This window comes from Macrotis lagotis, chromosome X, assembly GCF_037893015.1.
Source record: "Macrotis lagotis isolate mMagLag1 chromosome X, bilby.v1.9.chrom.fasta, whole genome shotgun sequence".
NCBI classification, from domain to species: Eukaryota; Metazoa; Chordata; class Mammalia; order Peramelemorphia; family Peramelidae; genus Macrotis; species Macrotis lagotis.
Genome location: NC_133666.1, coordinates 467548417 through 467571372, shown reverse-complemented (window position 1 = coordinate 467571372; position 22956 = coordinate 467548417). Strand labels below are relative to the sequence as shown.

Here is a 22956-nt window from a genome sequence, read left to right as displayed (position 1 = left end):
TCATCTCCCATTTTAACTTTCAAGTTTAATGATTTAAAAATTAATAATAATAATCTTAAGAGAATTAACATTACAATAACTAATAGATTCAGATCTAAAATTCCTCAGATAAATATAACCCTCATTTGTCACTAAATCCAATATCAGAAAAACTTTCAGTTCTATTCTGCGTATCTTAAATATCTACTACAATTAATGAACCAGCATTTTTAAGCATTTCTATATGAGAGGTAGTGGTAATATAAAAAGAACCATGACAGTTCCTGTCCTCAAGAAGCTTACATTCCCTCAAAGAAAATAATATCTATAAGTATCAATGCGAATAGTTTATGATGGGTATAAATGTTCACTTTTTTCCTTTTCCATATAAATTAAAATAAGGAAAGGAACATAGAAAATAAGGATATCTTCTGTCAGGTAACACAAGATAATATTCAAATTGATGACACATAAAATACTACATGAGAACATACTAGATATAAGAAAATAAGCACATGCATATCCCACCTCCCAAAAAGTAAGAATTTATATGAACAAAAGTTAACTTTTTTTAATACAAAATTTAAATAGCTCTCCATCTAAAGACCTACTCAAATTAATCAAGAGAGGCAGTATGGCATTCTGGGTTCTCAAAGGCTGGACCTGCTATAAAAGCTTCAAGTTTTAGTTTGAGATGGACTGTCTGAGAACCTAGTCAAGAATGGAATATTTTAGCCATAGTAATTCTTGGAGACTAACTTAGGTTGGGTCCACACCAACAAAAATTACAGATCCTTGAAGTGATTTAAATAGCTAGTTCTAAGGGGCGGCTAGGTGGCGCAGTGGATAGAGCACCGGCCCTGGAGTCAGGAGTACCTGAGTTCAAATCCTGCCTCAGACACTTAATAATTACCTGCGGCCTTGGGCAAACCACTTAACCCCATTTGCCTTGCAAAAACCTTAAATAAATAAATAAACAAACAAATAAATAAGATAAGTAGCTTAATTCTAGAAATTTTTCAATTGCAAATACTGAAATATCTTCATGGAAGTCATAATGATGCAAAGAATTATGAATATGGGAGATTTGTAATTAGAAATAAATTAAATTTTATAAAAATGTAAAATGTCAATTTCTTGACTCCTATTCTACCATTATTAAATAAATGTAAAATCTGTACTGTCTTCTTGATGGTGACAGGAAATGACATATTGGACTTAAGAGGACACATATCTTGGGACAGGAAGGACAAGTACATAGCTTGCCTTTTGAAGAAGGCCTGGAGTCAGGTGGTAGACCACTCCCTAGGTGCCACCCTTTGTCCAACCCTCTACAAAAGTGAATTTAAGTCCAAAAGAGAAGGGCTAGTGCCCTTCTCTCTCCTTGATCCTACCTTCGCCTTGCAAGGATGACTATCTTTTTCTCTCTTTCTTAGGCTACATACTTCCAGCCTAGGCCCACTGGGCCCCTATGGCTATCTATCCTCCCTCTCTCTCTCTCTCTCTCTCTCTCTCTCTCTCTCTCTCTCTCTCTCTCTAACTCGCTTAGCCTAACCTCAAAGTGCTTACTGCTTTTCTAGGAGGAGAAAAGTTTTTAATCTCTATACTTTGTAACCTTCTATAATAAATCCTGAAAATTTTTAAATCCCAGGGATGTATGTGAATTCAATCACTAACCAAGATCTCCTAATCTTTATTTGAAGACCCCCAAATCCTCCTACAACAATATTTTTTCCAATTAAAAAAAATGGAAGCATTTTTGAAGGATAAGTCTTGTGCTCTCATATAAAGCAACTTACTAAAGCTATAACAAAAAATGGAAAAAATGAAATAAGATGGACTATATATTTACTCTAAAAGATCAAAGATCATAGGACTTAGAACTGGAAGTTGGGGGGGAGGAATTGTACTTACTCCTTTTTTCCTTTTTCTTAAATTTTCCTTTTTTCTTTCCATGTTCCTTTTCATCATCAGATACTATATCTGGAGGCTCATGTAGGCTGTCATGGGGGGGTGATGGTTCACCAGTCCTGTATAATCCAGGGAATTTAGTAGGGCTGATTTCTTCAGAGCTGGGAGTTCGAGTAAGAGCACTACCATGCTCCACCCTACGGTGCTCGCTGGGGCTGCTAGTAGGAGGCAGGAAGCATTCAGTCATTTTGACTTCTTGATAAGTGAAATTCTTCTCTGTTACCTATCCATTACACCTGCAAAAGGAAAAAGCAGTTCACAAATCTAACTCAAATAAATAACTCAGGAATGCAATTCACCTACTTCCTTAAAATAAGCAAAGAATCCCCCCCCCTTTTTTTGCATTATTTCTTTACTTTAACTAAAGTATTCACTTTTCACTTCTCTAGGAATTATTAAGCAGTCTGAGCAGAGTACCAAAAATACACATAGAATATTCTAAAAATTGTAGTCCTGAAAGAAGTGCTCTTGGCAGTAAACTTCTTGAAAGAAATAACAATCACTATTCTGGAATACTCTTGGCTATATTCTTCATCAAAGTTCCGTGTTTTAAAAGCTAGGAACAACCGTAATACCATATTTGAATAACAAACTAGGAAGACAGAACATATTAGTACTTATCGTTATAGTCAAACAACATATTACAATTAAGCTAATCTGCCATGCAATGATATATATATGATCACTTTTGGGACTTCATTAGCCATAGTACTTCTGCTGCATAGCAGTTACCCATAACTAGTAAGTAGCCATTAATTGCTGTTAATATTAAGTCAAAACAATTTTTCCTCATGTCAACAGTTGCTCCTGACCTTGTATGATCCTCTTGCACACTAATAAAACTTTGAAAATGTTAAATGCTATATTGATGCAAATAAATGAGCACATTTGGATACGTGTAATAAATCTTTGGGATAGTGATGGCAGAAATTTGTCCCTACAAATGAGACAACAGAGTCTCTGAGAGGATGAGTGAATTATTCATTGTCACAAATTTTTAAATGGGAAAGTCAGGAACAAATCTGAGGACATGTCACTTCACCCACTATTCTTTCCCCAACATTTGCTGGAACAACTTAAATTTCCATTCAATTCATTACTTATTAAGCACCTATTTTAAGTCGGCTATACACTTTGCTAAATGCTAAACTAAAATGAAAGAGACCCCGCTTATAGAATTTATATTCTAATGAGGAAAAATAAAACATTAAACATAAAGTATTTTATCTATGTTTAGACTTGATCCTAGACAATAGTCATCATTTTCTGTTATAATGAAAAGGGGACGGAGGGTTCAGAAAGATTTATTAAGTGGCATTGTGCAATATAAATTGTAGGAAAACAATGAAACTGGAAAGAATGGCTAGTTATTGAAATATATTTTGCATATATTACAAGTATATGCTGTAGGTATACTTATTGCAGCAATTAAAAGCTAGAATTGAATAGTGGAAAAGAAATAGATATACTTGCTTGTTAGTCTCTACTAGGAGGTATCTTTAAACTTTGAAATCTTTCCTAAATGACATTTGACTAGAGAATGATTATTAACCTATCAGTTAATATGACAGAAAAAGGGCTTTAAAGTTTAAAAGTTAGGCAAAAATAAAAAATACAGCAAGCAAGTATGTAGCTGTATAGACTAAGAAAGTTAATGTTCCATCTCCCATTTCCATGCCTTTGAATGGGATCTTCCCTCTTGTCTCCATTGCTAGCCCTCTGACTCACAGAATTCTTACTTTCTTTCACAGAATAGCTCTTGATGTGCTAAGCTTTTAGTGCTCCCCTTACACACACACACACACACACACACACACACACACACAACAAAACATTTTGCCTTTTAGAATATTATATTCTAAGGAGGAGGGAGGAATGAGGGAAAAGAACAAGCACTTATTAAGTACATTTTTTTTTTCTTTTTGGACATGGTTAATGCAAGTTTTGCCCGATTAAACAACTCTGTAATGGGTTTTGTTTTTCTTGCCAAGACCCTCATTTTATAAATGAAGAAATTGGCCCAGGCAAATTAAATGCCTTATCCAAGGTCACACTGGATATGTCAAGCAAAAAAGCTGAACCATCATCCCCCAACTCCAGACGTTCCTTTTGTTACTCAACACTATTTCCTATTAGTTTAATAATTCATAAACCACTGAAATGAGTATGCTGGATTTTTTTTCCTGGGGAGGGGGAGTATCAAGAAATAGTACTTTTAAAAGTTATAAGAAACAATGATTATTTTCAGCACCATAATGAGGCAAGGCATACCAACAGCTAATAATAGTAGCTAATAAAATTTCCCCAAGACAACAGATCAAAAAGTCAAAACCACAAATGAAATTTCCATTTCTCAAATGAAATAAGAGTTCACTATTACTGAAATAACCTTTTCATCTATATCCTCAGTATTAATCAGTATATATAAGAATCATCCATCCATGCAAAAGGAAAATTCTCGTAAAACATTGTTTGTAATATAATGAGAGAAAAAATGAGTAACCTTTTCATCTATATCCTCAGTGTTAATCAGTATATATAATAAGAATCATCCACCCAGGCAAAAGGAAAATGCTTGTAAAACATTGCTTGTAATATAATGAGAAAAAAATGAACGTTGCTCAGCTGAACTAATTTTAAAATACAGTTGATGGTTTGTTTAACTTGATAACATCTTTAAAAGGAAGCCAGAAAGCCAACAGCTTGCTTTACCAGTTTTACAACTTAGAGGAGATATGTACAGGTTAAAAATAAAGAACAGTATTAAAACTTAGTGGAAATCTATCTGAAAGTTTTATAACTAAAATGGTTATAAAATACTCTCTCTTTCAAATCACTATTTAGGAAACAAGAAATTACTCTAAAATATCTCATACTCAGACCTCTCTTCTTTTTTATTTTAAATTCCCTATCACATTCTTACAATTCCACCCCCATTCCTTTCTCTCAGTTTCCTCCTATTTAACACTGAAGACTGAATTCAAACATCTGAGGTTTCCTAAAGTCTTCTGCATCATACCTCAAAACCTTTCTCTCTGCCCTATAATCATTCATCTCTTTTCTCTAAATCAAGAACTGGGCCTTCCTTCTCACCAAGGCCTAAGAAGCTTCCTTCGTCAGGTTCTTGTTCTAATCAATCCCTAATTCTTCCCTTCAGTCTTAATCACTTTCTTCCATCTCCTCTGCACAGGTCATCCATCCCCTTATAAAATAAGAATAAAACAACAATTCTTCTTTAAACTCTTCTAGATTAAAAATCAAGATTTAGCCTTACAACCACAGTGCAAATACACACACACACACACACACACATGCATATATATATATATATATATATATATATATATATATATATATATATATATATATTGGATAAGGTCAATGTAAAATTTATTTTGCTAGATTTGTTTTTGGGGATTTTTTCCTTTTTTCCCCCCCCAATAATAGTGGGGAGATAAAAAAGAGTTTTCTCTGGTGTAAAAGGAACTGAGTTGGGTGGCATTAAATTTACAAGAATATGTTAAGCTTTTAAGAAACATCAGAGCATCTAGGTACAATGGATAGAGAATTTACTACTCATTTAGATTAAAAGAAAGAGCTTAGGGGTGGCTAGGTGGCATAGTGGATAAAGCACCGGCCCTGGAGTCAGGAGTACCTGGGTTCAAATCTGGTCTCGGACAATAATTACCTAGCTATGTGGCACTGGGCAAGCCACTTAACCCCGTTTGCCTTGCAAAAACCTTTTAAAAAAAAAAAGAGCACTGGAAATGGAGTTAGGAAAAAAGGGACTCACCTACTTATTAGCTGAATGACTCACTTAACCTGTTTGCCTCAGTTTCCTCAACTGTAAAATTGGGATAATATTAATATCTACCTCCCAGAGAAGTTGTAAAGATAAAATGAGGCGATATGTATAAAACAGTTTTTTAACCTTTAAAGTGCTTTATATAAACCCCTAAATATAATATTCTAAAAGGCAAAAATAATAGATTTCAAACATTCCCTTGTCCTTGCCTTTCAAAGCTGAGTAGAATTCTACAGACATGTAATATTGAACTGAATTGAAAAAGTTCAAATGAGCCACTTTTTATAGGAAATAACTGCTTGATCTTCAAAGTGACTCCTGTTTGTTTCTAAACCCAAAGATCATATATTTTTTTGTTAAATTATCACAATTTGGATGACCATATCCTTAAAATCTCATCAGTGTTGTTATACACTCCTACTAATAGAGGTCACAATCTCTTTTTCTCTTTTTTTTTCTGTTGTTTTTTTTTGCAAGGCAAACGGGGTTAAAGTGGTTTGCCCAAGGCCATACAGCTAGGTAATTATTAAGTGTCTGAGGCCGGATTTGAACTCAGGTACTCCTGACTCCAGGTCCAGTGCTCTATCCACTGTGCCACCTAGCCACCCCTGAGGTCACAATCTCTTCACAGCTACCAATACAGTTCATAGTTCTCATTTTTTATTTTCCTATAAATCTTCTATATTGTAGAAGAGTAAATCAAGATAATAACCAACTTAAAATTTTTCAAAGTATTTTCTCTATAACTCTATGAAGCAAATAGTACAAAGAGTATTTTCCCATTTTACAAATGAGGAAATAAGTTCAGTCAGAAGAGACTACTTTAAAAGTCATCTTATTCCACCTATACTTGTGACCAAGAATCTAATCTACAAAATTGTCAAAGTGTGGGTAATCTAACTTTTACTTGAAGACCTCTAGAAGAAGAAGGCGAATAGTGCTAAATATAGAGTCAGGAAGACCTGACTTCAATTCCAAGTCTCAGATTCCTATTAGCTTTCTGGTAGACAACCTCTAATACAGCTTCCTTATCTATAAAATGAGGATAATAGTAGCAGCACCCAATCTCAAGTATTTGTGAGAAAAAAATGAAAATAAAACTTGTAAAACACTTTGCAAACATTAAAAATGCTACACAAATGTGCATTATTATTGTTATTCTTGCAGGGATTCTTCATTTTTTGTGTTATGTAGTACTGGGAGTCTAGTAAAGGCTCCTCTCAAAATATTATTTTTTAAATGCTTAAAAAATGCTTAAGATTAGAAAAGAAACTAATTATATAGAAATAATGTTAACAATATTGTTAGAGTGAGACTCTACTACTATCCAAAGCAGCCTATGCCACTCTGGATACGCAGCAAAGTTTTCCTTATTATAAAGTGAAAATTAGCCCTTTAGCTACTTTTAACCATTATAATCTACTTTCTGCACCCTAGAACTAATTAAGCAGAATGTTTAGGAAAAAATATCAAGATGAAAACAAAAAAGGAATTTACGGGGCAGCTAAGTGGTGCAGTGGATAGAGGACCAACCTTGCAGCCAGGAGTACCTGAGTTCAAATCTGACCTCAGACACTTAATAATTACCTAGCTGTGTGGCCTTGGGCAAGTCACTTAACCCCGTTTGCCTTGCAAAAACCTAAAAAAAAAAGGAATTTAGAAGGAAAAATAAATGGCAATTTTGCTGATCACTACATGATTAATTTTAATATATCTAGTTAAAAAACTGGATCAATTTATGGTTTCACATACATTCCTTTTTTGTTCCTCTTTGAAATGATTACATTTATTAAGTTTATCATGAAAAAAGAAAATTTTCTATTTCTTCTTCCACATTAACAGTCCTTAAATTACTAAATATCATTTCTTAGTCTGTGCATTTCTCCAAACTGAACACCACAACATGCCTTCGATTATTCTTCAAATGACATGGTATCTAGAGCTCTCATTAATCTAGTCATTCTTCTCTAAACATCATCTAATTCATCAATATTCTTCCTAAAACTTGGTACCCTGAATTGAACACAATATAGTCTATCCAAGGAATCATCATCATTATTATTGAATTATAGGTCAGCTAGTTCAATCTATAACTAAAAGGAATCCCCCACTACAAAATACCTTTTAATAAAGTTCATATGATTTTGACTGAACATTTCCAAGGAGAATTACAACCTTTTTCAAGGGATCCATTTCATTTTTGAACCTCATCTCACTGGAGCATAACAACAACCTTATGTATTATTCTCAATCTGAGGACCCTGAAACTAAGTGTTATTAACTTGCCCACAGTAATACTGCCAGTAAAATTTCTAAAATACAAGACCTGAACCCAGATCTTTCTGACTCCAAATTGATTATTCCAGGCTGTGATTCAGCGAACTGATTCAATTAATTTATTAAGTACCCACTATATCTCACTACACCAAGTACTGGAATAAAAAGATAAAAAAAAATATATGATTTGTTCCCTCAAGGAGTTCACAATCTAAACATGAGGGTTTTGTGGATTGTCTGTTCTTCATACTGGAAAAGGATCAGGGAGGTAATCTCATGACAATGTCATGAACTGGATTTGAGTGAGGAGATGCCATGCTAAATCACCAGCTTCACTTTCTCCTCCTGAACCATTTGGGTCCAGTAGTCATCTATGAATCAGGATGACTAGAGATGCTCATCACAGTTAAGTGACTTTCCCAAAGTCACACAGCTAGTAAGTGGCAAGTATCTAAATCTAAATTTGAACTCAGGTCCTCCTGACTCCAGGACCTGTGCCACCTAGATGCCCTAAACTGCAAGGAATAATGAGATTAGGGCTGAGGAATTAGCCCAAGTACTATGAAGAAAATGTAAAGAGGGAAAAAAGATTCCTTTAACTGGAAGGAATATCAGAAAAGATCTAAAAGAAGAGAACTGTGCTTGGGGAGAAAGAATGACAGTAACAATTACAATAGGCCTATAAATTAACCTAAACAAATGTACAGAGTCAAGAGAAGGCAGGATAATAAGGGAAAACAATTAAGAGGCTACTACTATAGCTGGAACACAGAATGTATAAATGGGAATAGAGTGAAATGATACTGGAGATCAGGGAACAGTCCAGGGAGAACTTAGTCATAATAGTATTAAGACTTTTTATGCAAGTATTATATCTGATTATTAATCTTTCACATTTTTTTATTCTCTATATCCCATCAGTCACCAAGTCTTGCTTCCTTTCTCATGGCTATCACAATTCAACCTCTTATTTGCATTCCCATAGCTCCCACCCCAATTAAACTGGACTACAGTAATAGTCTAACTGGTTTTCCAGCCTAACCTCTCTTCCTTTTCCCCCTCCAAATAATTGTCTTATCAACAAAATTAATCTTTTCAAAACATCATTTTTCAGTAGGTCATTTCCTTCTCCAAAAACTTCAATGACTTCCCATTACAGACAGAGTAATGTTCAAATGCCTTAACTTGGCATTCAAGGCTTTCTCCCAATTTAATCTTAAACCTATCCACATTTACCTTTCATTATTTTTCTGGTTCAGATCAAATCAGTCTAAACTGCATTCTCTAGCTGGCTGCAATGTTCTTTCTACTTATCTGAATCCCACCCATTCCCATAAAGGCCAGCTCAAGTTTCCAATTGCTTTTACAAACTTTTGCACAATGATCTCTCTCCATTTCTGAATTTCTATAGTTTTTTTTTTATTTGTGGCAGTTATTTGGCATTTTTGACTTACACTCAAAAAAAAAAAGTTAGTTCAAAGGAAACCAAATACTAACTAAAAAACCAATTATCCTTTAGGAAAACAGATAATGAAACATACACCCACCCCTTAATAGCAGAAAGGCAGGTGAGTATAGGGCAATGTCATATACACTATCACTATTTGAATGCTCTTGCCTTTTCAATGGGGTTCGAGGGAATGGGGATCAAAAGGGTTGCAGAGAGAATTTATAGAAATGACTAAAGTCAAGGTATCAAAACCAGGTCTGCCCAATTAGTTAGAATAGAACCAGGTTAAAGTGTAATTAGGAAATGCTTTAACATAATAAAAATACAATACAACATAGCTAATGTTAAATTGTGGTTTTCTAAATCAATATTCAGCCTGCAGTGTTAAATTTCTTTTTTACCAGTCTAAAGAACAGGAAATTTAATATTAACATGCTCCTTCTGAATGTTTTATGTGTTTAATGAATGGATGCTAGAATGTTTTATGTGTTTAATGAATGGATGCTATATGTGTTTAGTGTTATTAAATTTTTTAAAAATTCTTAGAGATCCTGAGAAAGAAATGGGGAGTTTGAACAAAGACCAAAGACTTATTACCTTTAATTTTTTAAAAAATGTTGTCTTATTAAGTAATTCTGCTATATCTCATACTTTATGTTTCTTCTGTAAAGATATGATTTCTCTTATCACATTCAACTTAAATCAATGGAAACAATGTAAAGACTGACAAACTGCCTTCTGTGGGGTGGGGCAGAAGCAAGATTAGGGGAAAAATTGTAAAATTCAAAATAAATAAAACCTTTCTAAAATTAAAAAAAATTCTTAGAGATACTCTAGTGATCACCAAACCTTTTGATTTCAAGACTCCCCTACAGTCTTAAAAATAAGCAGCTAGGTGCCCCAGTGCACAGAATGCCTGGCTTTATAAGAAGATTCATCTCCCTGAGTCTCAGACATTTAGTAACTGTGTGATCTTAGGTAAGTCATTTAATCCTGTTTGTCCAGTTTTCTCAACTGTAAAATGAGCTAGAGATGAAAAATGTAAACTATGCCATTTTTGCTGAGGAAACCCCAAAAGGAGGTCATGAAGAATAGAACACAACTGAACAGTAAATAAACCTAAAAATTATTAAGGATTCTAAGTTTTTGTTTATGTGGGTTATATATCTATTGATACTTATCTTGTTTGAAATTAAAATGTCTTATTATGAAAATAGTTTTCACCACATAGACTCCTTAAAAAGGTCATAGGGACTCGAATTTCCAGAATACACTGACAAAACCTGCTTTAAGGGCAACTAGGTAGTACAGTAGATAGAGCACCAGATCTGGAGTCAGAAGTACCTGAGTTCAAATTGGGCCTCAGACACCTAATGATTGCCTAACTGTGTGACCATAGGCAAATCACTTGACCTCAATGCCTTAAAAAAATTTTTTTAAACATTCTTTAAAAAAAAGAAAAAAGGGGGAGCAGCTAGGTGGCATAGTGGATAGAACACCAGCCCTGGAGTCAGGAGTACCTGAGTTCAAATCCAGCCTCAGACACTTAATAATTACCTAGCTGTGTGGCCTTGAGCAAGCCACTTAACCCCATTGCCTTGCAAAAAATAAAGAAAAGAGCTCATTTAAGTTCAGAATCAACTATAGCAACTAATACTGATACAATACTTTAAAAGTTTACAAAACCACTCTGCATATATTATCTCATTTGATTCTTACAATAACCCTGTGCAACAGGTAAATTTATTACCACCATTTAAACAAAAGAGGAAACTGAAGCTTTTGGTCAAGGTCTATTACTATCTGTAGCAGCAAACCAAGGTCTTCCCTACTATCAGTTAACAATAAGCTGGCACTTACACAGGTTCTACACTGTGTGTACTAATAAGCATTTTACAAATATTATCTCATTCAATCTTCATAGCAACTGAGGAGTTAAGCCACACTTCAGTAACCTCATGCATTCTAGACACTTGGGCCCTCTTAATGCAAATCAAATAGTTTACCTGCATTTAGGCAGGTAAGAGGAAGAGCCTAGGATTCAAACCCAAGGCTCTTGACTTCAAATCTAGCACTTTCTACTACATCATACTTCCATTCTTATGGCATTTCTTTTTCTGATTATACCTATCCTTGAGAATGACCTTCACACTAATTTTTATGCAGTAATCAATCCAATAAACATATAAAGTTCTAACCATATGCCAGGCACTATGCTAAGCTCTGGGGATATAAAAAGAGGTAAAAGACAGTCCCTGCCCTCGAAGATCTTACAATCTCATGGGAAATATACCAAAAAAAAAAAAAAAATACAAAGCAAGGTACATACAAGATTAATAGGGGGAAAAAATAACAGAGGGAAGAGAATAAAGTGAAATTGGGGAAAGCTTCCTGCAGAATGGGAGATTTTATTTGGAATTTAAAGGCTACCAAAGAGGGTGCATTCAGGAATGGAGGCCAGCCAGTGAAAATGACTGAAGTCAAAAGATATGGTTTCTTGTTCATGGATAGCCAGGAGGCCAGTTTCACTGGAAAGGGGCCAGTTATAAAGTTTAAGGGGGGGGGGGAAGAGGGGGGGTGTCTTTTTTTTAATAAGACAGACACTAAAAGTAAGTTGGGCCCAAAATTAAACGAGAAGAGAGTGGATTGGATTGCATTTGAGAAATTACATAACTCCTTTTAATAACTCCAAATTTCTCCTCAGAAACAAAGACCCATCTGTTTAAAACCAATTTTCTACCACCTTTGTTGTCATATGACTTCAAGGCATATAATACCATACGCTCTAATGAATCAAAACTGAATACCACAGAAGGCATCAGAGAAGTAAATAATGGTTGTGAGCAATTTATAACATTTAGTAAATAGAAGGGAACCTGGAAGAGTGCTACTAAAGAAATTTCTTTTCAGTCATTCTGTAAAGTGATACAGAACTTTTTTCCTCTCCTTCCAAAAAACCCACTAAACTATGCAGTTTTTAACCCCAACAAGTACCACTAACTTGGCCTCTGCATAAAAGAGAGCAAAGAAACAGAGAAAAAAAAGAATGTACAAAAATATTTGTAACAATTCCTTTTAAGGGGGCAAAAATCTGGAAAATAAGGAGATGCTCATCATTTGGGGCATGGCTGAATAAGTTATGGCATATGATAGATGGAATTACATTATGCTATAAAAAATGACAAAAGGAATAGTTTTTAGAGAAATCTAAAACAATTTATATAAACAGAATGAATTTATATGAACTAAAATAAACAAGTAAATAGCAGGTAAATAATTTTCAAATAACTTTGAAAAATCTTAAGAAATCTGATCAAAATAGGGACCATCCTAAATATTTTCTTTGCTTTCCACCTCCTCACAGAGGAGCACACACACAGCAAGCAGCTTGGCCACTGCAGCCCAGATCTAGGAACTAGAAGCAGGTGGAACCAGTAAGCAGGAGCCCCCAGGGCAAGAGTGCTGAGCCTAGTGAGGGGAGCAGAGAGAGAGAGAGAGAGACTCCATACCTGCAACAGGATTCTGAGGTTCTGACCACATTCAGACCCTGATCGCAGTCTAGGACCCCCATAGAAAAGCAGGGCCCCCCCACCTCAGCCCCATGGCAGAGGCATGCACTTGTGGTCATTCACAGACCAGGAAGACAGAGCCTCACACGTGGATAGCCTTGTGGGGGTGTCCCACTAATACTCAAAAGTCCAGGAAGCACCCCAAAACCAGGCACAGGCTGGGGAAATGACTAAGCAGAGAAAAAAGAGGAACCCAAAGAGAGATGCAGGAAAAATATGAAAAAGAAGTGAGCAGCTTAGTCAAGAAGATCCAAAAAAATGCTGAAGAAAATAGCCATGTTAAAAAAAACAGCATAGGTCAAATGGATAAAACAGTTCAAAAACTTATTGAGGAGAAGAATGCTTTAAAAAGCAGAATTGAGGGGGCAGCTAGGTGACACAGTAGATAAAGCACCGGCCCTGGAATCAGGAGTACCTGGGTTCAAATCCGGTCTCAGACACTTAATAAGTACCCAGCTGTGTGGCCTTGGGCAAGCCACTTAACCCCATCTACCTTGCAAAAACCTAAAAAAAAAAAAAAAAAAAGCAGAATTGGCCAGATGGAAAAGGAAATAAAAAAGCTCTCTGAGGAAAACAAATACTTCAGGTGTACAATGGAACTGAGGGAGGCTGCTGATTTTATGAGAAATCGGGACTCAATATTTCAAAATCAAAAGAATGAAAAATTAGAAGAAAATGTGAAACATCTCACTGAAAAAACAACTGATATGGAAAACAGATTCAGGAAAGATAATTTAAAAATTATTGGAATACCTGAAAGTCATGACTAGGAAAAGAGCCTTGACATCATTTTCAAAGAATTACTACAAGAAAATTGCCTTGATATCCTAGAAGCAGAGGGCAAAATAGAAATGGAGAGAATCCATCAATCTCCCTAAGAAAGAGATCCAAAAAAAACAACCCCCAGGAATATTATAGCCAAGTTCCAGAACTCCTAAGTCAAAGAGAAAATATTACAAGCAGCCAGAAGGACACAATTCAAATATCGTGGAGCTGCAGTCAGGATCACACAGGACCTAGCAGCAACTACATTAAAAGCTTGTAGGGGTTGGAATATAATATTCCGGAAGGCAAAAGAGCTTAGAATGCAACTGAGAATCAACTACCCAGCAAAACTGAACATCCTCTTCCAGGGAAAAAGATGGACTTTCAATGAACCAGGGGAATTTTAAATGTTCCTGTTGGAATGGCCAGAGCTGAACAGAAGGTTTTATCTTCAAATACAAGACAAGAGTGGAAGAGAAGGGGAAAATATGAGGGACTTAATGATGATAAACTACATGTATTCCTGCATAGAAAAATGATACTGATAATACTCATATGTACCTTCTCATTTAATAGAGCAGGTAGAAGGAATTTTTATAAAGCACAGGAGAAGATATAATATAATGTAAAATAATATAATGTAAAGATGGAGTCAATGGCTAAAAGGGAAATGTAATGGGAGAAAGAAAAAGGAGAGGTGGAGTAGGCTAAGATATTTCATACAATAAGGTTTTTTTATTACAATGTGCTATTGCAATGATATGGAAGGGGAAAGGCAAGGGGGAATTGAGGGATCTTTGCTCTCACCAGAGGTGGCTAGGAGAGGAAACAGCATATATACTCAATGGAGTATAGACATCTAGAGTAAGAAGGAGAGAAGGGGACGGGGGAAGGGTGGGATGTGAATGACAGAGGATAGGATGGACTGGTCAGACATAACACATTTTCTTTTTTCATTCTTGCAAGGGGCTGAGATTGGATGGCCTGTCCAGGACCATAGGGCCAGGTGGATGCTGGGCCTAAAGGGTAGTATGTGGGTTCGGGGACTCTTGGCCCCAAGGCCAGGGATCTGTCTGCTGTGCCACTCGACTCCCCTACAGCACATTTAAGAAGAGGGACAGAGTGAAAGGAGAGAAAATATAGTATATGGTAGTGGGGAAGTATGAATGGAAGGAGTTGCGATCAGCAATGGCAATGGTGGAAAAATACGGAAGTAGCATTTGTGATGGACTTATCATAAAGAATGTGATCCACCCATGACAGAGCTGGTGGTGTTGGAACACAGACTGTAGCACAATTATTGTTGTTGTTGTTGTTGTTGTTATTATTGGGACATTATTACAGGACAAATGGGGCTAGGTGGCCTGCCTGGGGCCACACAGCTGGGTGACTGTTGTGTGTCTGAGGCCAGATTTATACCTGGGTGCTCCTGGCTCCAGGGCCAGTGCTCTGTCCGCCACGCCACCTACTATTATTATTGTTGTTGTTGTTGCCACCCGGCCGCCCCTACTGTTGTTGTTGTTGTTGTTGTTGTTGTTGTTGTTGTTATCATCATCATTTTATTTTATTTTGGGTCTTTTTTTTTTTTTGGTTTTTGCAGGGCAGTGGGATTGGGATGGCTTGCCCAGGGTCACACAGCTGGGTGATTGTCAGGTGTCTGGGGTCGGATTTGGGCTCAGGTGCTCCTGGCTCCAGGGCTGGTGCTCTGTCCACTATGCCACCTGGCTGCACCTATCATTATCATTATTATTATAATAATAATAATTTTAATTTTTTCTCTTTCCTTTACTTTATCGCTCATGCGGGTCTATATTTTGGAGGGAGAAGGGGATTATGTTTACTCTTAAACAAGAATATTTTAGTAATGTATAAAAAACATCATTTGTACAAAAATAAGAATAAATAAATAAAAGTGGAAAAAAAAGACAGTCTGAAAGAAAAATCAGAACAAAGAGAAATTTGGTGTTTTTTTTTTCAATTTCCCCCCCAAAATTTAAATTATATCACCAAACGTTAGCATTATATAATTCTTCAGAGTATTATTATACATTCTAATACTGATTATGATAATGTGGGAAAGGAAGTTCTTTAAAAGTTTCTTGAAAATTCTAGAGAGTAATTATTATTGCTCTGAATTCAATTTTCAATGTGATGTCCTTGGACCCTAATACCACCTACCTGAGACAAACTGACAAATAATGTAATAAACCTATTTATGAGCTAAAATCATGGGAATATATATATATATATATATATATTCACCCTCTCTCTAAAATACTTTATACTTTGGATGGTTTTGCTTGGAATTTACTCCTTCAGATCGATACAGTTGTACACTCAATCATTCTTTCCTAAGGTAATAGTATTCACTCCAATTCAACATGCATTTAAATTCCTACCACGTGCCAAGTTACAAAAGCAAAAATGATGCTTTGAAGAATGAAGATATAAATAGAAAATTAAAAACAAAAATATAAGATCATAAGCTTACAGAGTTAAAAACACTTGAAAGGTTTTTCAAGGATAACCTCACTTTACAGAGGAGAAAACTAAGACTCAGAGAAGTTCAGTAGCCTCCTCAGAAGGTAATGCACTCCTTTCTAACTCTATAAAGTGATTTTCTATGGGAAGAGCACTAGCCACTGGGGTATGGTAAAGAGGAAAGGAATCAGAATAATCTTGTACAAAATGGTAACTGAACTGAAATTTGGTGTAAAGCTGGAGATAAAGAAGAGATGATAGTGAGGAAAAAGGACATTCCAAGCTCAGGACACCACCAACCTCCCACCTCTCATCTCTCCAAGCAGAAAAGTAGACATGGAGTTTAATATACAGGAGACAGAGATAGGTCAGTTTGTCTGTAACAGATTGTAGAAAGAAAGGTAAAGCCAAAATAAAAAAGAAATTTAATCCTATGAATTTTTATTTTATACATTTAAAAGCATTATTCTGAGACAAAGTCCATAGATTTCACCTAACTACCAAAGGAGTACAACACAAAAACAGATCAAGAACCCCTGCATTAAAGCTTCATGAGCAAAGGAGTAACATAATCACATCTGTGACTATAGGAATAATGATGTGACTGAAAAGATTAGAAACAGAAGACTAGAGGGAAGGAAATCAATTAGAAAACTACTGTAGCAGGACAGGAAAGAAGTGATAAAAACTTGAACCAAAAATGTCTTCACCTTTTGTACATGAAACAGTAGCGAAGTCTAGTAGAAGAAGAAAGAATAAGTGGAAATATACTGTGGAGACAGAATTCACGTGACCAGTCATGACACTTAAAAGATTGGGAAAGAATACCAGAGAACTTCTTTAAAAGTTTGACTATGAAAAGACATGTAGTACAGTAGCTTGAGGTTTTCAACTACCCTATGCAGATAACTTCTAAATTTCAATTTTTTAACTCTGACTTCCAGACCACATCCCCACATGGTTTCTTCTCTGATGCTCTGATGTACCATAAATCAATTAACAAATGTTTATTATTTGTTTACAATGCTCAAACAATCTCTGCCTGCAAGAGCTTATTATTCTAATTAGCCCTAAAATTCCAGGATCTCAAAATCAAAATATGCAAAACACCCCCCACCCCATTGTCCCAATTCTGTTCTTTCTTATGTCTTAGTGATTTCTATCTGTAGTACTAACAAATATCCCCCCACCCCCACGTCTCACTTCACAATTTTAGTGTTATTATCTTTATTTCTTCTTTTTCTCCTTATAGTATCATAAAATCCCAAGAGTTGGAAGGGCATACAAAATCCCCAATAAGTGTTTATTCAGCCTACAAAGATCTATAAAAAAAGGAAAGGAAATAAAAACACTATATATATATATGTGTGTATATATATATATATATATATATATATATATATATATATATGGAAAGTCCATTCAATTTTGAAATAGCTCAGTTGAGAAGTGTTTCCTTACATATGAATGCAATGGAAAGTTATTATGCACAGTAAGAAATGATGAAACATTTTTCAGAGAAACCTGGGAAGACAAGTATGAACTAATACAAAGTGAAGTGAGTAGAAACATGAAAAAAATTATGTAATAACAATACTATGAAGTCAAACAACTTTGAAAGACTTAAGAACCCTGATAATTTTGAAATAATCAACCATGACTCCAGAGTATTACTACCTACCTCCTGACAGGATGATGGACGCAAGATGCAGAGTGAGACATACAGTTTTGGAAGTGGCCAATGTGGGAATTTGTCTTGCTTGACTTAGCATATTTGATACAAAGGTCTCCCCCCCCCCCAGGTTTGGGAGGAGGGTGTAAGAAAAGAAAGTAGGATGGATTCTTCTCCCCTTCCTCCTAAAATGAGAAGAAAATGGAAGGAAGATCAGAAGGAATGAAAGACAAACAGAATAGCTTTGAAACTGACCTGTTGAATTTGCTATGCATTTTTAAAAGAAAGCAATCTATACATAAGGTTGGCAAATTCATATACAATCCTCTTCTGTTACACAATGAACATTTCCTAAATTCAAAAAAATGATAAATTTTTAAAACTTAGAAAAATTTCTCTATCTCAAGTCTAAATTTTTCTCTCTTCATCTTCAACCACTGTCCATGTTTCTGCCTCTTAGCTCAATCTCAGAAATCTAACACTTGATGATTTGTAAGGAAAAGAATGTTCCCCCACTGCCATTTCCCAGGCTAACCTCAGCTTCTTTCAAATATTTCCATATAGTATTATCGCAAGAGTTTGCTCCATCTTTCCTCTGAATATTACTCAGCTTTATCAACCATTCTTAAAACCTGGTGGTCAAAAGTAAACATAATACATCAGATGTGTTATGAAGAACATAATATAATCTAATTCTCACTTCTCTCTTCCCAGACACTGTATCTTTAAATTAAGGAAAAAATGTCCACTAAAACTACTGGATCACAAAAAGCATTTGTTAAGGGTTCTTGTATGCTATGGAGATAGAAAAACAAATAGTCCCTGTATAAATTATTCATGATTGAATTAATATGTAATTTTAAAAAGTTAATTCAACTCACCCCTTTTTGAAGGTTAGAATTTTATCATTCTAAAATCAAATCAAAAAGTGCCAAGGATGGCACCCTTGTTTTTCTGAGATCTCATTAACTGGATCCAGAGAAACATTATAAAACAAAACATTATAAAGCAAAACACAGACAAATAAAATAGCTCTGAAAGTTACAGGCTCAATTTATTATATATTCTAAAGGAAGAGCTATGCACAATACCTTCTCAGTTTCAAATATGATATTGTTTCTGGTCTACATTTCAGGTGGAAACATTTATATTCATTATTTTAGATCAGCATTTCTTTAAAAAAATTTTTTTAGCAATGTTAAAGAAAGCAGTTGACAACACCAAGATTCAAGGGCTAGAGTAGATTCTCCTAGATCACCTAACTTAATGCCAAGTGAACAACCAAAAGATATTATAATGATCTTTGCCATATTGTAATGTGGTCTAGCTAAGCAAGATTTTTAAAAATAGATTTTTATTGCTACTTTTGTTTTGACACACTTATTATTATACCATTGTAATACTCTCCCTCCCAGAGATTCCTACCCTTATAACAAAGAATGTTTTGTTAAAATTGAAAAAAAAGAAAAAAAATTCATCAATACTAATCATATATTGAAAAAATTCTAACACTCTGTTAGATGGTCAACACCAGCACATTCTCAACCCACAGCAGCACACTCTCAACCCCCAGCACCACCACTACTGCAAAGAGGTAAAGGAAAGAATTAAAGATAATACCAAGGTTATGAAGTGAGACAAGGGGGGGGGGGTGTTAATGCCACATAAAGAAATCATCAAGACATAAAAACAAACAGGTTGCAGCATTCATTTTCAATGATTTTTATGATTGTTGTTCTTCCCATTTACATGTTGTCATTGTATATTACTGTTTTTTTCTCCCTGAATCTATCAAGTTTATTGTGAATGTAAATCATTTTTTTCTCGAGTAGTGCAGTGGAGAGAACACTGGTCTTGAAGTCAGGAGGACAGGAGTTCAAATCCAACCTTAGGCACTTGACCCTTACTAGTTGTGTGACTTTGGGCAAGTCACTTAACCCTGATGGACCACATCTCCAGTCATCCTGATTCATATCTAGTCATTGGATCTAGATGGCTCTGGAGGAGAAAGTGAGACTCAGCACAACACTCCCTCACTCAAATCCAATTCATGTACTTGTCATGGCATTACCTTCCCTGATGTCACAGTCTTCTTCAAGAACAAAGTGCAAACATTATCATGTTGACTGTATTAGTTATTTCTTATAGCACAGTAATATTCTATTGCATTCATGTATCACAATTTGTTTAGATATTCCCTAACTCATGGGAATCTAACTGTTTCCAGTTTCTTGCTATCGCAAATAGTGATGTAATATATACTTGGGTCATTTATCAACACTTTCTTGGAGTATGTATCTGGCAGTAGAAAAAAATTTAAGTTGAAAAGCAAGGACACTTTAGTCATGTTATCTGCATAATTCCAAATTGTTTTCCAGAATGATTATATAAATTCAAAATTTCACAAATTCATTAATGTGCCAATCCGTAATACTCCCCAAAAATATTCCCATCTTTGTCAATTTCCTGGGTATAAGCTGAAACCTCAGATGCTATCTGATTTCCACTTCTCAGTATTAGTGACTTGTAGAATTCTTACTCCAAAACATAAACTTTAATACAAAACAGCATTATTTAAGACAATGTTACAAAGGATGCATAATTTTTTATTTACAAAAAGAGCTCCATTTAAGTAAAAAGATGATAATCTCTTTAAAAAAACCATGTAAAGCCCAAATAAAGCAATTTCCTAAATTACGGTTAAGAGATAAATTAAACCTGCCATAACTGACTTAGTTTAGAGGTCCATCAACTGCTAATTTACAGACATTGTTTTCAAAGAAATTCTCAAATATTTACATTATATTATGTTGCACCTCATAAACAAAATTACAACTGCAACAAGAATAGTTCAAAACACAAAGTATATTTATGTAACATTTTAAAGATTAGTTAATCTTTAAACACTAGCATGGTAGTATACATTAAGGTCTAAAGATATTGACCAAAAGGAAAAAAATTCAATCAACTGGTACTCATTTATTAGATATTCTCCATACACTAGGCAATGCTAAATGCACAGGATTTAAAGACAAAAATGAAAGGAATCTATACTATTATAAGTTTATTTCAATATAAGTCTGTCCTTGTTATTAACATAAAAGGCATAAAAATATAAAACTTCTCTCAAAAAGTTATAACTCCTTCAATACTCCCAAGAATCATATATCATTAGGAGTATTAAACTAGTATTTTCAATATGTGCTCAAACTTTACATATATGCAAATATCCACATATAAAAATATGTATGTGTTTGTATGTGGAGTTGTTTATATGGAACAAATATTTCAATATCTGCTGTGATATACCATATGTGGTACTATATGTCCAAACTTCTAGTTAATATGACTTCCTTCAAAAAATACACTAACAGGGCTCTAAATGGGAGAGTAGTTGCTAATCTTTACTATTCCATAACGGAGAATTCCAGTAAAGGATAGGGATGAAAATTAGACTTATGATTTCTCTGGAATGAAATGCCCAGGAGAGAAAACTCCCCTAGCAAGGAGCTCTGTTATGTCTTTCTTAAAGAGCATCAACTGGAATCACAAATAGTATTTTAGGTTAGATACATTATTATTCATAAGATTATTCTATTGCTTTTATTTCAAATACTTTGGTTACTATTTTAATAAACTCTTAAGAGCCAGTGTGACATATTCAAATCAGAAGATCTGAGTTCTTAGTAGCAGCGTGACCCTTGGCAAGTCATCTAAACCTCACATATAGAGTAACTCTGTAAGACTCTTAAGTTGCAGAAAAGATGTTGACCTCTCTCTTGGATATTGATCTAACCTAAAATACTATTGAATATTGAAGTTCAATATGTTTTTCAAAATAGACATGAGAGTTGGAAAGAATTGACAAGATAAAAGAATTGACAAGATAAATTAAAAGGCACATAAGTTTTCATAGAAAAAAGGGCTAAAAAAATTAGGATTTTAAAGTGCTGTGTTAACAGCTTCACAAAATATCTCATCTGATCCAAACAATAACCCTGGAAGGTAAGCACTATCATAGGATGAAAAGTATTATTACAAAGTCTTCCAAAACAAGGGTATATGAAAAAAATGCCCTTTCCTCTCAAATCCTCTATAGAATCCTAAAGACTTCTCCAACCAAAGTAGCCTCTCACTGAACTCAGTTCCTCTACTAGCACTTACCATACTTATTTGATAATGAGGCACATACCCTGAAGATATCCCAAAGCACTCAACCCTGGAGTCTGAGCTCAAATCCCAGTCCTTCAACTGAGTCTGTGACTTTAGGAAAGTCACTTAACCATTGTGGGTTTTGGTCCTCCATCTGTAAAATGAAGATGGAAGGACTACATGTCATCCAAGGTCCCTCCCAACCCTAATCCTATGGATTTTTGTATTCCCACTTTCTGTAATGTAACTTTTTTACAGCTACTTAATGTTTTATACATTTAAGACTCTATCCTTAACCCAATATTTTCTTTTTGATAACTTTATCCATTTCCATTCTATAAGACTTTCATTATCACATCTGTGCTGATGACTTAGGTATCTATTTTTATGTCCAGTCAGAACTTCTCTAGATCAGTAGTCAAACTCAAAAAAGAGGGAAGGGGCACTAAACCATACATAGGAGTCTCTGCTGACTACACATACTGACTTAGAAAACTGCATACTAACACTATTATATTCTACTGTATTTTTATGTAGTTGTGTTAAATATTCTCCAAAATCAAGTTCAATTCCCACTGTTAAGAAGTGAGGAGGGGTAGCTAGGTGGTGCAGCGGATAGAGCACCAGCCCTGGAGTCAGGAGTACCTGAGTTCAAATCCTAGCTGTGTGGCCTTGGACAAACCACTTAACCCCATTGCCTTGGAAAAAACCTATTTAAAAAAAAAGTGAGGAAACTGAGGACCAGAGAGGTTAACAGCTTCTTGTTAAAATAGCTTCCTGAAATAATAGAACTAGGACTGAAACCAAGATCATCTCATCCTTTTCCACTACACCA

General features: G+C 35.0%; 1 protein-coding gene across 5 annotated transcripts in view; it reads right to left on the bottom strand.

Moving 5' to 3' along the window:
* RALBP1 (ralA binding protein 1) overlaps positions 1–22956 on the bottom strand; it is a 64157-nt gene that overhangs the window by 36893 nt on the left and 4308 nt on the right. For 2 of the 5 annotated variants that reach the window (XM_074208761.1, XM_074208763.1), the window contains exons 2-3: positions 17979–18154; positions 1894–2186 (exon numbers count right to left, since the gene is read on the bottom strand). In XM_074208761.1, the coding sequence (XP_074064862.1) occupies positions 1894–2137 (244 nt within the window). In that variant the 5' untranslated portion in view covers positions 2138–2186; positions 17979–18154. Of the gene's footprint in view, positions 1–1893; positions 2187–17978; positions 18155–18504; positions 20801–22956 lie in introns of those variants that run through there. The other 3 variants (XM_074208765.1, XM_074208764.1, XM_074208762.1) reach the window with 2 other exon arrangements.